At 51.1% G+C, this 16597-nt stretch overlaps 2 protein-coding genes across 2 annotated transcripts; one reads left to right on the forward strand and one right to left on the reverse strand.

Moving 5' to 3' along the window:
- Positions 1-4555: 4555 nt before the first annotated feature.
- Positions 4556-6843, reverse strand: PV07_04156 (uncharacterized protein; the record flags this gene model as incomplete). Its single annotated transcript, XM_016390939.1, has 9 exons — positions 4556-4965; positions 5030-5171; positions 5226-5390; positions 5475-5656; positions 5715-5807; positions 5867-6051; positions 6107-6476; positions 6532-6565; positions 6616-6843. 9 exons carry the CDS (start codon positions 6841-6843, stop codon positions 4556-4558), a joined length of 1809 nt encoding a protein of 602 aa, XP_016252841.1.
- A 1989-nt stretch (positions 6844-8832) lies between these two features.
- Positions 8833-10465, forward strand: PV07_04157 (uncharacterized protein; the record flags this gene model as incomplete). Its single annotated transcript, XM_016390940.1, has 6 exons — positions 8833-9024; positions 9094-9190; positions 9507-9586; positions 9638-9795; positions 9845-9930; positions 9993-10465. The coding sequence occupies 6 exons, from the start codon at positions 8833-8835 to the stop codon at positions 10463-10465; spliced, it is 1086 nt and encodes a 361-aa protein (XP_016252842.1).
- Positions 10466-16597: the final 6132 nt, after the last annotated feature.

A 16597-nucleotide genomic window follows, 5' to 3' on the forward strand; every position in this document is an offset into this window, starting at 1 on the left:
TTCTTTTTCCTTTTCCTGCGGATCATATTCTCCCCTTGTCCAGGAATCGCTGGGGGATATCCACCCACTTGGCTCGCAAATACTCGCAGACGTTTTTACCCAGCGAGTCGTAGCTGGCCGTGGAATTAGCACCGCGATCCAAATGGTCTTTCAGCAGGAAGTGAACAGCTCGGACGTTCGCCATCTCAAAACGGTCCACATTCCCTCCTATGTACTCCTCTCCTAAGAGCTCCTTCACTTTTTGGACGGTCAGAAAAGACCTGAGCCAGTCCCACTCCTCGCCGTCTCGAGCAAAATATCCCACGTTACAGTCAGAGCTCTTGTCCCCAGATCGACCATGCACTACATATCCCAGAGGTGCCCGAGTGGTTGGACCCCAGGATGAGAGAGGAAGGGGGCAATCTGTTTCGTAAGACGGCTGCTGACGAGGGAATGATTTTGTCACCGTGGGAGGGCTGATAGGGATTGTGCGGCCGTCAAATGTATGAACTTCGTGCTGAATATCTGTTTGTGACAGCAACGAGACCCAGTACCTATGACAGATTAGGAGCTGAACCGACATGCAGCTATCAAGCACCAGACAGGGACATACTCGAAATACGGTTTGCCGACCGCCTGACGCATATCGAGAGCAGGTGTCGAGCCGGGATAGCCCATGAGGCAGTTCTCAACACACCATCGCGCGAAACAGGGCGTATCAGGCGTAACTTTGATATTGGACCCTGCAGAGACGATGTCTGGGTTGCGGGTTTGGGCGAAGATGCGCAGGTCGACCGTAGCTTCGTCTTGGTTACGAGGGTCCTTCGCCGACGACCCGGTCACCGTGAAAGTCAAGACGTGGAATTCTTTTCGATACTCGCCCATCGAGGCGATGGTTTGACGTTCGACCATCTGGCGCTTTTCTTCGATGTCGAGGCCGGTCAAGAAGAAGTGAAACTCGGCTTGCCAGCCTCCTTTCGCCGTGATACCCACCTTTGTCGTCGGTGGCGGAGGATGACCAACGACACCAGAGACACGAACCCTCTCAGGTCCTTCTTGGGCCATGCGAACTCCAGTCAACTCTGCCGTCACATCCGAGTTGTAGTAGTAAGGACCCTGGATCTCGTACAGGAGCTGTGATAACACCGATCCGACGGTCACTATGCCCCCTGTATTTGCTTCCTTGGTGATGACAAACTCACCGCTGGCCTCGATTTCCGCGATCGGAAAGCCAAAGTCGAAGCAATTGTCCTTGGCCAGCAGCTCTGTCTTGAAACCGGTGTAATAGCCACCCGTCACGTAGGTGCTACATTCGATCAGATGTCCTGCTATCAATGCTTGCGCCAGTCTAGAGAAATCTCCACGACCCCAGCCGTGCCACCACATCGCCGCGCCGAGCACAGGGGACGCATCAGAAACACGGCCACAGATCACAATGTCGGCCCCCGTGGCAAGAGCTTCAGCGATTCCAGCGCCCCCCAGGTAACACTGGGCACAGACGGGCTCCCATCCCCAGTCCTGTATCGGCAGGTCAGAAGGCAAGGACAGGAACTGATCTCCTCTGGCTAGAAGGGCCTGGACTGTTTCAGTGACATCGTCGCCGGTGATCCACGACACTTTCAGATCAACACCTTTCCCCTTACACAACTCCTGAACCTTCCGTGCCATTTCTTCAATGGCACTGGCGCCCGCGTTGACAGCGACCTTTTTCCCCGTTCTGGCTATGTCGAGGATTGCAGGCTCAAGCGCTTCGATAAAGGTCCCTTCGTATGGGGCGTCGCTTTCTCCTTGGACGGCTGTTTTGCTATCCAACTTCTGCGTTGCCCGTGCCGTCATGTTCATCTCTGACATCCAGTCTCCGATGATGACATCGACATTTGGATTTTTGGCCAAGTCAGAAATGGCTCTAATGCGATCGAACACACCCCCTGAAGCACCAGCGACGCGTACTGGGCGGCGAACATTACCATGAGTTGCGGCCCCGCCCTCCTCGAGAGCTCCGTTTACTAGAACCATTTTTGAATGAATCTTAGGCGGTCAATACTGAGGCTCGAAGAGATCACCGAGTATTTCAACACCGCAAATATAGAGCCTTTCCCTGTGGTGGCCACTTTTACTCGAGATTTGAATGTTACCATGGGTGCTACCTAGATGGACCAAATTATACTAGGCCACGTCTACCCGCACCTTGGATCAATGTCACAATGCTTGTTCAGTCGGCTCTCACCCTTCCCTCGTCCGAGTAGCTGATCTTCCTTAGCTACCCCGTTGGCTACAGACAATGTGTGCTGCGGTGAAAGAGTCCAACAAACTAGTTGACCTCGGCTCGGCAATCCACTCCGTCGACTTAAACGGATCGACCCATTGAGGAAAATAGGATATCTATATCCGGGAGCAGAAGCTCGCTCACAGCCGACAGCTCGCCGCAAACCCTAGCTGCCCTGTTCTTACAGCAGTCAAGGGAGCGCTTTATCCAGATGAAGGTCGGGTCCTTGCAGAGATCGAAAACGACACCAATGGACATCCTCTAACTAGACCGCGTCCTGCTGCCTCGCGTGGTACCATCATTGTTGTGCCTTACCCCTGGTCAACCAAACGACTGTATGTTGGCTCGCTCTTGGCGTGTGTAATAGAGAGAGAGATGCAACGATCAATCGATTCTATTAACAACGTACAGTCTAGATCGATACCCTGTCGCTGAAAGAAAACATGGCTGGCGCAGTTCGCCAGTCTCTGCCTGTGAATGCCTTAGAGGCCTACCTCGCAAAACATGCTGCAGAGATTCAGACCCCCATTTCCATAAAGCAGGTGAGTACCGGTGTCTGTCCTACCAAATGTAGGGCCTTCTGCTCTCCGTGCGTTTAATTCCAAGCTCATCATGAGGATATGACAGTTTGGCTTCGGAGAATCCAATCCGACATATCTACTCACAGACTCCAACGGTCACAAATTTGTGATGCGCAAGAAGCCACCAGGGCCCCTGCTTTCTCCAACTGCACACAAGGTGGAACGCGAATACCGCATCCTTCAAGCTCTGGGTCAGACGGACGTGCCGGTGCCCAAGGTCTATCACTTTTGTGTCGATGCCTCCATCATTGGAACGGTCTTCTATATAATGGAGTTCTTGGACGGACGAATATTCGCCAGCCCTTCTCTACCTGAGGTGGAGCCTGAAGAAAGAACCATGATGTGAAACAGTCTCCCGTCCAGATTTGAGTCGCATCTCGGCTGATTGACAATTCAGGTGGTGTTCTGCCGTAGAAGCACTCGCAAAGCTTCACCGTGTCGACTTCAGGAGTATAGGTCTCCAAAATTTTGGCAAGTCCGGTGGATTCTACAATCGCCAGATTGTGACGTTTCAGAATCTTGCAGAATCCCAAGCCAAAGCACCAGATAGACACACCGGTCAACACATTGGCGAAGTCCCACATCTTCAGGAGATGGTGTCATTCTTTGCAAATCCCCGCCATCAACCCAAAGACAGGTCAACCCTGGTCCACGGGGATTATAAAATTGACAACCTGGTCTTTCACAAAAGCGAGCCTCGCGTCATTGGGATATTAGATTGGGAATTGGCGACTCTTGGTCATCCCCTCTCCGACTTTACCAATTTGACACAGCCTTTCCTCACGGCCCAATCTCATACCTATGTCGGATTCAACCAAGACTGTATCAAGTTTAAACCAGGTGCGACACCGGGACTTCCCACACGGAAACAGTGTGTCGATTGGTACTCCGACATGACCGGATTGGATCTCACCAGTGAGCTGGCCTGGGGAGACACATTCGGGGCTTTCAGACTTGCGGTGGTCATGCAGGGAATCGCCGCAAGGTACGCCCTAGGTCAGTCGGGTAGTGCCATGGCGAAGGAATACGGCTCTCAGAGAAATCAGAACGCCATATGGGCATATTCTCTCGTTGAGCAATTGAAAAGGGACACAGGGACGGATGGTGATCCAACGAATTCATCGCGAACGCCCATGCAGCTACCATCACAACGCATTTCAAGAACGAGCATGCTTTAGACGGACTCAGAGTTGGTGCAACGGTGAAGCTGTGTCTATATTGCCAAATAACCGGGTATTTGAGCCTTTACTTCACGCAGGTGATAGAGTGCTAGTTATGTCTGAGACCCTTTGCTCTAACTGTTCCTGCATGCCTCTGCAGACCTTCTTGCCATCTACTCTGTGCCAGACGCCAAACGTAGGCCTCCTGAGCCTAATTTGTGTGGTGTTAGTGATGGTATAGGCAGCGCCATAACCCGAAAACCCTTCTCAGCTTCGGGAGCCTTCGGGACAGACCCCTGTGCGTTGTAGCGCATACATGCTAAGCATTTCACTACCCGTACAATATGCACACTCAAGTGGCTGAAGATGCTCAGCATTTGACAGTCCACAGCTGCGTGCCCGATATCGTCTCCTATCTTATGTCATGATGGCTCGACACTGTCCGAGACTGCGGAGACTTGAATGCAGAGTACGACAGACAACCAATGCTCAAACAAAAGATCACTTCCGACAACATGTTCAGCCAAACAACAGATATCAGTTGCTTCTTGCACACCCGGTTTCGATGACTAGTGCGAGCGTGAAACTTCTAGTTCCCAGGCCTTCTCCGTCACGGGCTTCTCTGTCTTGGTGAATTCAGTCTTCTGGACGGTTTTGTTGACAAAGTTTGTCAAGTACTGATTCATATTGCCAACAAACAGAGACGAGATTATGGCACAGCCACCGAATGCGAGAGTGCTCAAGTAAGTGACGCGGAGTGCCGACGAGTTGGCAGCTTTGATTGCATTGTCGAGAACACCAAGAATTTGTGCATTGATGCCGGGGACCTTCTCCAGTGCCGCAGGGGTCCCCTTGGAAATGGCTTGAAAGAGGCCGGGTAGACTGCTTTGTGGGAGGCCTGCTGACACTACGGCTGGGACAATTTTGGCTGGAAGGGCCGCTTCCAAGCGACTCGAGTAGACCGTAACATAGATACTAGCTGTAGACATGGAAGTCAACATCGAAAGCCCCCCTCCTGCGAGAAATCATTGCCTCTGACTTACTTGCGAGGCTTCCGGTCACTGACCGGGTGGCTCCAAAGAATCCTTGTCCGGCTCCGATGTCGTTGGGAGGAACGACGAGGCCAGCCACGACTAGACCGATCAGTTCGAGCCATCCGATGGCAAAGCCTGCAATTACGGTTGCCTATCACCGCCGTCACTCGTTGAGTCGCTCAAATTAGATTCATGTCAAACTTACAGCAATGCCCAGACCCTGTCTATCCTTGGTAGCCGCACTCATACTCGCAGTCAGCGCGGCCAACAGCGAAGTCGCCGCAACAAGTTGCCATCGCTGATGGCCAATCTTTTTGAACAACAGCCCAGTTACAGTAATACCGACGAGAACTGCCAGGCCTGTGGTACACTGGAAAAGCTACTTAGCTTGGTCCACACGCCACACTTGTACTAGTGAGAAAAGAAAGAGCTCAGAGCGTGGAGGTGCACTCACAGACATGATTCCGACTTTGATATTACTAGTGGTGTAGAGAGCCTGAATCTGAATGGGCCAAAGAATGGCCAGGGCGTAGTATATCATTTGGCCCACCGAACCAACCGTGATGATGGCAGAATAGTTCCGGATCTTCAACAGCTTCATCGGCATGAGAGGCTGGCGAGGAGACCCGTAAAGTTCTTTCCGTGAAATAATCAGCCGGCGTTTTATGGTGTGGAGCTGGGAATCTCAGCTTACCGTAGAGGATGAATGCTGTCACCGTACATCCTCCCACAGCGAGTGCGGCAATGACGTGGGCGCTTTTCCACGGATAGGATCCTTGAGGCCAGGCTGTCTTCTGCGTCAGCTGGGCAGGACTTGGCCGGGGTTGGCAACGGGGGATTCTCAACTGAATCCGAGGAGCAGCATAACTAAACCACCTGTGTACAAGACAAAGCCGACATAGTCCAGCCGCTTAAACTCTCCGAGTCTCGTCAACCGTGAGTTGATCATGTAGAAGTTTGGTGGAAAGTAGCAGAACAGGAAGAGCAGGAACGAGATTCCGGCAACGATCGCATTCAAATAGTAACACCATCTGTTCCCAAGCCAAGTTAACGTTGTTCGAGTCGGCTTCAAGGGGATTGCATTACCTCCACCCAAGTGCTGTGTGCTGGACAAATGCACGGGCAATCACAGGAGCGAATCCCATCGATGGGAGCATGCCAACGGTGAGAACAGATTGCGTGAGAGCCCGGTATTTGTTCGGGACCAATTCGTGGAGGAACAGGGCATACAATTGCTGAGTCCCAGCAGCAATTCCAGTCACAACGGTGCCACCGATGACCATGTTGATAGATGTAGCGTTTGCGCAAATCACGGGGCCTATGACCCCAAGAACCTGCGACCCGAGAATGAAGTAGCGCCGGCCGATGATGTCGCTGAGACGGCCTACGATTAACATGAGCACTCCGTTGCAGAGCCCGAAGATGAGTCCGATCAAGGTGTAGTTCGATGACGGCCCTGAATGTCTAAGTCAGCATGTTGGCCCAACTCCCGATGAATGGGAGCCTTGGACCTAGTTCTGCGTTGATCACTGTGAGCACGTTTGCCTAGGACGCCAATCAGTGACGCTTCAGAAACCCCCATGGATAATACTTACAGGCATTGAAAACCCGAAGAACAAATTTTGGGCCATAAGATTAATGGCAATGAACGAGCCGATGAATCGGTAGGAAGTAAAATAACCCTTCAAATCTGACGAATCACGGCTGTTGTCTTTGCGATCCTCGTCGTCTACCCGGACGACGTTGACGGCATGGTTGGCGATTTCAATCTGATCTGATGCCAGGGAAGTCTTCATATGATCTTGATGGACTTCCTCCGCCATTGTGAAGCTCTTTCCAAGTTGGGCGAGTGCGTGGGTTCGGGTTATGGGCTTTCCACGTGAAATCCTGCAATGGCAACGACAAATTAGTTAATATTTCTGGGGTACCCTGCATAGACTTATCTACCCCGGACGGAGAAAAGATGGGGAATAGTCTAGACATGTAAAGGCATCAGCTTCGCCCCAGACGACGGTTGCAACAATCGGCTGCTCCGGGACGACCAAAGTCGACAGATGCTTTTGCTTATCGAATTCCGCAGCTCAAAGAAGCATTACCTCGGAGGTGAAGTCACTGCCAAATGCAAAGCATTATCAATCTCGTCTATACTAGTACATACCAGCCGAGGATGGCTCCCGTGAACGCCGGCTAGAAGCAATCGAAGTGTCTACACCGGGGGCTCTCACCCGCACTGGTTCCGAAAACCTGGGCTCCCGTCCTGCAGCTATTTTGGCACTATCTGGACTCTGGCCATCGATTTAAATCCATCGAGGAGTCTTGCTAAACCGCAAAGGTCTGTGAACCGAAACTTGACCCCGTTCAGTCCTGTGCGTGCCCAGATTAGCGATAAGGTACGATTTCGGGTCCGTTACCTGCTGTCCAAGACATCAGCCATTGTTCAAATGGTGTGCGCCATTCTTCGAGGTATACGGCATTGGACCAACCCAAAAGCGCCCAAGTTCGTGAAAGCCAGCGGGATATACTGGTACTTCTCGCGTTCTATATTGGCAACTCCGGGGCTTCGAAGCACAGGAGTGACATTGGAGCAACTGAGGCCGGTCTTCAGACTCGACAATTTCATCAATTATGGTCGCAGTGCAATCCAGGCACTCATCAGTGTCTCGTCGACGCTATTGTGTCATTAATGCTCTGTCCCTGGCAAGAGTATAGAGGCTACTCTACCAACCAATAGCGGATAATGTTTGCCTTTGGCGGCTGACTGTTTCTGCTCCACCGTACGAGTCTTCGTCAAAGACGGCAGGTGAATATTGAGGAGCGAACAAATCTAACCGTGGGTTGCTTTGCTAACCAGTCTTTGGTGAGGTGCAGATGCCCTCGGATTAGTTAGCAAGAATTAACCTGGTGTCGAACCAGAGGAGGTTGACCGCGAGCATCATGGCTGTGGCAATCGATCTCCGATAGTACAGAGCGCCAGTGGCGCCAGCGGTACCTATTGGTTGGTGAACGGACATTTCATGTCCTCGGCTGCTTCGTGGACAGCGGGACTACTATGATGAATATGTGATCTCCAGTGTCCTCGGCTTCTCCACCATCTTGAACACGGGCGATATCCACGACAGGCGACCCGGACTTTGCTGGTGACCGAACATATAGCTGTTGGGTATCCGTCCGCCTAAGCGACAGGTCTACCCTCGCCAACAATTTGGGCTCTTGTTATCTAGTTTACTTCGATTAATTGGTCCAGCTACCTCTAGAGTTAATCGTGAGTAGGCTAACCACATTGAGTAATGACAGCAGGAGAGTGCCACCATGGAAGAATAGGCATATAGTACCACCAAGCCCGTCAAGTTTTGGTATAGGAATTATACTTAAACTCCTGTCTACGGCACTCAACAGGCTCATGCACAGGCGTATTCTATCTACTTCCAAAGCTCCGGAGTATTTCTACGAGGATCTTGGATGCAGTAACAGGCCTCTTATCACAATAGAAGGAAAGCTCGGCCAAACATTAGAATAAGTCTACAGCAAGGATCCCTGGGGAGGCGAAGACTATGAAACAAGAAGAAATCGGTTCTATTTCGACGCTAGGAAATTTCCGTGTTGTGTGGTAACCGGTTTTCTGTTGCCCAGACATCTGTATACCGGCCTTGAAAAGGGGTCCCTGGGGGATGATAATTCCGTGCCTCGGCAAAACTTGGGCAGCCATATTTGAGTCCCTTAGCTCATCAAAAAGGCACAGATTCAGTCTCAATGATTCTTTCTCAGGGCTCTGGTTTCACCGCTCCTCAATTCCCCTGCGCCTCGTCAGTATCATGTCGCCCCTCCGTTCAGATTTATTCGGCGAGAAAATTCCATGGTCGGAGCCCGCTTGGTACAATGCACTTGAGAGCCCCTACTACAACAAAAGCCATAGGGCCCTGCGACAGTACATTAGAGACTATATCGAGACTCACGTTCTGCCTTTTGCTGAAGAATGGGAAGATCAGGGGCAGGTGCCTTTGGAAGTAGGATCACTCGGGAAAACCGCGAGCTTGGCAGGCGGATACCGTACTGACGTTGGCTGAATGTCCCAGGAGACGGTGAAATTCGCAAAGGCAGGCTTAGCATTTCCTGAGATCCCAAAAGACTATAGGTCAGGAAGTTCGCTGCCTGGTGGAGTTCGAGACGATGGTGAGCCACGTATCGCCCTTGGGTTTTGAACAATCTGGTGGCTGATCTGAATTCTTGAATGGGATGTTTTCCATCTGATGATTCTCCACGATGAGACATCACGAGTGGGAGTGGGGGCAATGTCAGGCCTTTCTGGGAGCTCGACTATCGGCGCACCACCAATTATCAAGTTCGGGAGTCCGGAGCAGAAGCAGAAGTGGCTTCCAGGCATCTTCACTGGGAATGTGAGGCTTTGCCTTGGAGCTACCGAGCCATCAGGTAGAATTCGAGACCACTTTATGGTGGGCTCATTCGCTGACGATTTGGTGATACGAAGGTGGATCTGATCTCGCCAATCTTCGAACGACGGCGACCAAGTCACAAGACGGGAAACACTACATCGTGAATGGCCATAAGGTAGGTCCATTCTCCCCACTGTGATCGAAACCGCTTGACTTACCCGGAAAGAAATGGATCACTGGAGCTCTTACCGCTACCCATATGACCACTGCCGTGAGGACCGGCGGCCCTGGAGCTGGTGGCATTTCGGTTCTGGTCATTCCCACCTCCTCTATGGGCTTTTCCGCCAGAAAAATCCACAATAGTGGTACTAACGCCGGAGGTAGGTGACGTGAGAAACCCATGTTCAATCGTGGCTAAGATTCCGTAAGGAAGCGCCTGGGTGGATCTGGAGAATGTACTCGTGCCCGTCGATAATCTCATCGGGCCGGAGAACCAAGGATTCCCTATCCTCATGTCCAGTATGTCGAAGCTTCCCCCCGGGGCCAAATATATGTCGAGCCTGGGAACTGAGACGAAGCAGATTTCAACACGGAGCGCTTTATAATGGCGGTCAAAATGAACCGCCTCGCCCGCCAGTGCCTTTCTACCGCTCTAGAATATTCATACAATCGTGAGACATTCGGCAAGCCCCTCGTGTCACACCAGATCATTCGGCATAAATTCACACATTTAGCACGCTACATCGAGTCACATTGGGCATGGATCGAGCAGATAGCCTACCATATCAAAGTGAGCGGCTGGAACAGCGACGTTGCCAGCCGCATTGCCTTAGCCAAGGTCCACGGTGGGACGTTGCTCGAGATAGCCTGCCGTGAGGCCCAACAAGTCCTTGGCGGTGCCGGCTACCAACGCGGCGGTGTGGGCGGCACTGTGGAACAAATAAGTCGAGATTTGCGCATGCTGGTTGTTGGGGGTGGGAGCGAAGAAATCCTGTCAGATCTAGCATTCCGCCAGGAGGTCTCGGCTGCTAAGAAGCGGGGCTCAATGCTATGACCGTTTCTGTGGGAGGTTTTCTATTGTGAGGGCGAAGATCCCATTTCTTTTGGGGGTGCGAGAGAGCTTCCCAGGAAAAGACTGCCCACAGCTGAAATATTTATGCTCAGTCTTGTTACACCGAATGTTTGTCGACGATGAACCACTTCAGCCGAGTTCAGGCGATCTCTATGAAACGGACAACTTTCGATTTCTTTGACTGAATACATGACAATCTACAGTTTGGGTCCGATCTTCTCCATCTCCGCCTTGATTCTTGCAGGCAGCTGACGCCTCAGCACCTTGCCCGTAGGACCTTTAGGAATTACGTCGATGTAGTGAATGCCACCTCTCAATCTTTTATAGGGAGCGACCCTTGTATCGACGTATTGTCTGATTTCCTGCAGACTGTTGGCGAGTTCTGCCTCGGTTTTCGGCTTGTCGATCACCACATAACCAATTGGGATCTCCGTCTGCTCGGACTCGTCGTACACGCCACAGACTGCTGCATCTCGAACTTTGGAATGAGAGAGCAGGACGTCCTCAATTTCCGCTGGTGGAACTTGGTTTCTGTTGTCCAAGAGAGCCAACCACGTCAGCAACGATATCATTATTTAGAAGAGCGAATGCTGTTGTCTGGCTTACCCTTTGTACTTGATCAACTCCTTCTTCCTGTCCGTCAGCCAAAAAAAGCCATCCTCGTCGACGCGAGCAATGTCACCAGTGCAGAACCAGCCGTCCCGGAAACATGATTTTGTCTCTTCGGGGTTATTCTTGTACCCCCTGCACTGGTGAGCGGCCGAAACTGACGCTCTTGCCTCAGGACTTACATGAAAAGCGTGGGGGATCTGAGGAGGCATTCCCCGGGCATATTTGGCTGTACGTCCTTGTAATTGTCATCAACGACGCGGATGGACCTGCTGAACTTTGAACGATGTGCGCAACTCGTGGGAGGGAAAGAAACCTTACGCTCCTGCAAAAGGCTTGCCACAACTTCCAGCTTTTTTCGATCCCCAATGGCCTCGTAGTGTCGTTAATGAACCCTCGCTCATCCTAGATGATGTCCTAAGCACCTGTTCACAAGTCGCGAGGTTATTTCCTACCCGTATCCTTGGATTATATGCGTCTCGGCCATGATCGCATAGAGTTGTGCGACTACTTGAGACTGTAATGCTGCACCAGAGCATAGAATATATTGCACGCTCTTGAGATCCAGATTTTGAAGTTGGGGATCTTTCACTATACTTACCGCCGTTGAAGGAACAAGCCTCATTATCGTGGCGCGAATCTCTGCGCACCTTTGGGCATAGCGTTTCAAGTCGAACTGCTTCATCGGCTCGACGTACGAGCCAACAAATGGGACCAACATGATGACCGCAATGATGCCATATATGTGAGCGACTAGATAATTCATCAGAAAAGGTTCGCTGATTCAACACAATCTAGCTTAGTGTTCGCTTACACTGGGGGAAAAAAACCTCTCTGTGGAAACCATTATAGAGGAACGGGTCGGTTGTCCGCATCGCCAGCAGATGAGCAATGATCCCATAGTGACTCAAAAGGACACCCTTCGGCTTTCCGCTGGTGCCAGAGCTAAAACACATTGCTGCTGGAATTTGGCGAGCATCGGTCTGGGATAAATCGTACGGCGGTAGCGGAGCCCTTCGATCATCAATCATATCCTGGGGAAACTGAATCTTGTCAATTATACCTTGTTCGAGGAAGCACTCGGTCTGGATCGTACCACTTTCAAGGGCGAAGTCGTGCGCGATGTAGCGCCATCTCCAACAATGATGATTTTCGGCCGTGGACTGTTGGCTGGAGACATCATCAACGCTTTGTTGACCTTGTCAAGATGCGCGGGGCTGGTTGCGATGATAGTGGGCTCCGAAATACTGAAGTAGTGGACCAGCTCGTGCGATGTCGCCAGAACATTGATCGCGCTGGATATGGCTGTCAAACTTGTTCGTGCTTGCCAGCAGTTTCTTGCCAGGGTCGTACCTGAAGCATCCACCTCCCCAAATGATCGAATGGGCTAGAACAGCCCAATTGGCCGAGTTCCCTGCAAGGATACAGACGATGTCGCCTTCCTTCATGCCCAAGACGGACTTCAAGCCGGCTGCACCTTGGGACGCAAGTCGGCGTATACCGCCGTACGTCACATATTGCGTTGGATCATCAAAGTCGCGAAGAATTGGTTTGCCAGAGTCGGTGTCATCGGGGTTGACTTTCAAAAGAAATTGAGACACGGACACATTTGTGGGTACACTGATGGGAGGAAATGAGGACGTATAGATCATTGTATGCACTATCTCTAGAGCACGAGGACAAAATAGATCGAGCGTCTTCAATATTTTCGTGGTAATCTGACGCAAGATTGGGTATCACCTAGACAGTCCACCTAACAAAGGCACAAGATGCCATTTTAAATTGAGTCGCGTAGTAGATCTTCGCATGCCTACCCGGGACTTGTGGCATCGGTCTCTAAAGGACTAGGGGTTAGACTTTGTCAAGGAACAAATGTCGAGTCCTCGGTCAGCAGCACCAAGGCAGATACCCACACAGTCAGAGACTTACCGGAGTTCTAAACCCGTCCAGGTTCCCCGTCTGGATATCGATACCCGCAGAGTTCCTCTGTGCTCTGCCGCTTTCCAATAAGTATACGGAGCCTAGTGCTCCGGCAATCGAATACTGGGCTGCAAATTTAGGTCTTTATCTTGAACTCCGAGCACTGCAGAGGCTAATCGCTGAGGGTACAATCGAGGACGGAGCCTCAGATACCCGGTCAAGCCGCGAAAAGTTGGATGCACCTATTCAACCTCCGCTGCGTGCGAGTAGTTTTGAAGCATTCCAAACACTACCCTGAAGTCTGTTAAATATGGCCGACTTCATAATTAATCGCCCTATAAAATCGGACACCCAGTCGAGACTCAAGGCGCCCATTCACTCAGAGCGACATGTCAAGATCATTTGCATCGGCGCCGGAGCTTCAGGTCTGCTTCTGGCATATAAACTGCAGAAACATTTTCGCAACTTTGAGCTCACAGTTTATGAAAAGAACCAAGAAGTAGCTGGGACTTGGTGGGAAAATAAATAGTGGGTGCAGTCCCCGGACTTTGCGAAATTGGTAGCTGCTTACACCACCAACAGCCCAGGGTATGGAGGCTGTAAGCGCAGAGGAGAAATTCTCAGACGCTGACATCATGACAGATGTGCATGCGATGTACCTTCGCACAACTACACTTGGTCGTTCGAGCCAAAAGTCGACTGGTCGGCCGTGTATGCGGGGTCCGGTGAAATATTCAAGTACTTCGACGACTTTTCGCGAAAATACGGCCTCAGGAAATATTGCAAGTTTCGCCATCGAGTTACCAAAGCCGTTTGGCACGAACAGCGAGGCGGCTACCGGGTAAGCGTCCTTGATGTCGTGAACAACAGGCACATCGAAGACCATGCCGACATTCTGGTGAACGCCGGCGGCATCTTGAACGCCTGGCGCTGGCCTGCCATTCCCGGCTTGGATAGATACAAAGGAACACTACTGCATACCGCCGACTGGGATACCTCAGTCGACCTCACAGGTAAGCATGTCGGGCTAATTGGCAATGGGTAAGACTAGCGCATTCCACTTCCCTACATCGCAATAGCTTAGAATACTATTCTAAACTTTCGTCAGATCGTCCGGAATCCAGGTCCTCCCAGCAATCCAACCCTATGTCAAGAAGGTCACAACTTTCATTCGAGAACCGACCTATGTGTCGCCGACCAACGGCCTTGAGCAGCACGTATTCTCTCCTCAAGAGCTGCATGACTTTGCCAATAAGCCAGGCGCCCTTCTTGAGTATCGCAAGAATATTGAAACGGGACTAAGCGGACAATTCTCGTTATTCTTGAAAGACACACAGACGCAAAAAGAAACACGAGCGTACATGGTACAACAGATGAAGGAAAAACTACACAATAAGGACCTCGAGGATAAGTTGATTCCAGATTGGTCACTAGGCTGTAAGGTAATTCTCTCCAACTGATGACGCCTGTAGACTAACGAAGATAAAGGCAGAAGATTAACCCCTGGCGTCGGCTACCTCGAAAGCCTATCGAAGCCGAATGTCTCTGTTATATATGGAGAGATCCAGGAAATCACTGAGAAAGGCTGTCTCTGTAGCGACGGCAATGAGTACCCAGTCGATGTCTTAACTTGCGCCACTGGGTTTGACACCACGTTCAAGCCTCGTTTCCCCCTTATAGGTCCTTCCGGCGAGAACCTTCAGGACGTCTGGAGTCAAGAACCAAAGTCGTACCTCGGCGTTGCTGCACCAGACTTTCCAAATTACCTCATTTTCCTCGGACCTAACTGTCCCATCGGTAACGGCCCTGTCCTTTCCGCGATCGAGTGTCAGGCAGACTGGATGCTACGTATTATTGATCGATATCAAACTCATAATATACACAGCTTCGCTCCGACAAAAGAGGCCGTCGATGACTTCATCAGCTTCAAAGACGAATTCATGAAGCAAACTGTTTGGAACGACCCTTGTCGAAGTTGGTACAAGTCGAATCAAGCAGATGCACCGGTAACAGCTCTCTGGCCCGGCTCAACACTCCACTACATCGAAGCGATGAGCGAAGTCAGATGGGAAGACTTCAGAGTCCGATACAATGGCAATAGATTCGCTTGGCTAGGAAATGGTTACAGTCAATGCGAAGTGGACGGGACCGCGGATTGGGCTTATTACATTCGAGAGGAGGACGACAGCGAATGTCTGAGTCGGGCCAAAAGGAGAGAAATTACCACCAAGTCTGGATCACGACAAGCTCCTCTTGCTGGTGTCAATTTTGCCGGTACACGGCTATGAGATTGAAGTTCGAGAGAGGTTTCGAAGCTCTGCATTGATTCATGTCACTGAGGTGAGAGGCGGGTACCAAGAAACATTCAGAGCCAAAATTCCATTTAAGTGCCGACGCATCGGTGGTCTAATTCTTGTTCGTGAACTCGAGGAACTTTGCAGATTCTTTCATCTCTCTCTCGCTTTCTATGCTCCATCGATCTTTCTTTACTCCTTCTTAGATACAACAGCAGCTGATCTCGGTAAGCCCAGAGCACGATACGGCTATCTGACACTTGTGCCTCGCTTGCTTGCACTTGAGTAGACTCGGGATTAGTAGCCTCAGGTCTTCCTCGGCTTTGCGATCCGACTTTAATGTACCCTCGAGAGAGCAGAGTGCCTCAACGCATTGATAGAGATTCCTGACGCCCGTGCTTAGCCAATGGTATGGCGGTAAGTTCGTGCACAGCTCGGCGTCGAGGATGATCGGATTTACGCTCATTCCAGAAAGCAGTTAGGCGACCTTGTGCTTGGTCACATCGACCGTACCGCCACTGAGGGAGAAATACTAGGGCAATCGAATCAGCAAATATCCAGGCCGCAGGGAAGAAAATATACCTCGCCGCCTGACAGGCTTGTTGGAATTGTTATCAGGGTTACCGTCGGCTCATGGACCGTCTTTGGCATGTCGCTACTCTGTCCAGACTATCTGACGAGCTCATCCCGTGTTTTGATTATCGTTTGCAAGTGCCTACCCGCGGTAACCACAGGCCAGACAGCCCTTGTAGCGGCGGGCAGAATGTGAGCATACCAAGGTAACCATCTTGGCTCCATCAGTGATGCTGCCTGGCCCCAGGGTCACAGTACAGTCCGCATTGACTTCTTGCCTGGTGCGTGATTTGCAGGATCTCAGAGTAGTGTATGTGGCGTGAGCTCTTTCGGCCCCCCCCCCTCCCACTCCACATCCTACAGGTACCACCGAGCCACCAACAGCCTTGACTTCAACTAATAACCTCGGAAGTCCCAGTGATAAGTACTCCTCGCTATTGATGTGTCCCGTTCCGGTTGCCATTTTGAATCGACTGAAATGGTATTCAGATTGCTTACATGAGAAGTGGACGCGATGGTGTAGCTACGCAAACAAATGACGCGGTCAATGCTGCTGGTCACAGGCTTATGTGTATGAAAGAAGAAAATCCGGTTTGCTATCAGATCGACACCATTCACAACGGATATCACGTTAGGCTTAGAAACGGTGGTCCTCTATCCCTTGTCTATCATACCAGTCATGTCTGACACGGCGCCCACCCCCTTGTTATCGAGCCAC

The sequence above is a fragment of the Cladophialophora immunda genome (assembly GCF_000835495.1).
Source record: "Cladophialophora immunda strain CBS 83496 unplaced genomic scaffold supercont1.2, whole genome shotgun sequence".
Classification (NCBI taxonomy): Eukaryota; Fungi; Ascomycota; class Eurotiomycetes; order Chaetothyriales; family Herpotrichiellaceae; genus Cladophialophora; species Cladophialophora immunda.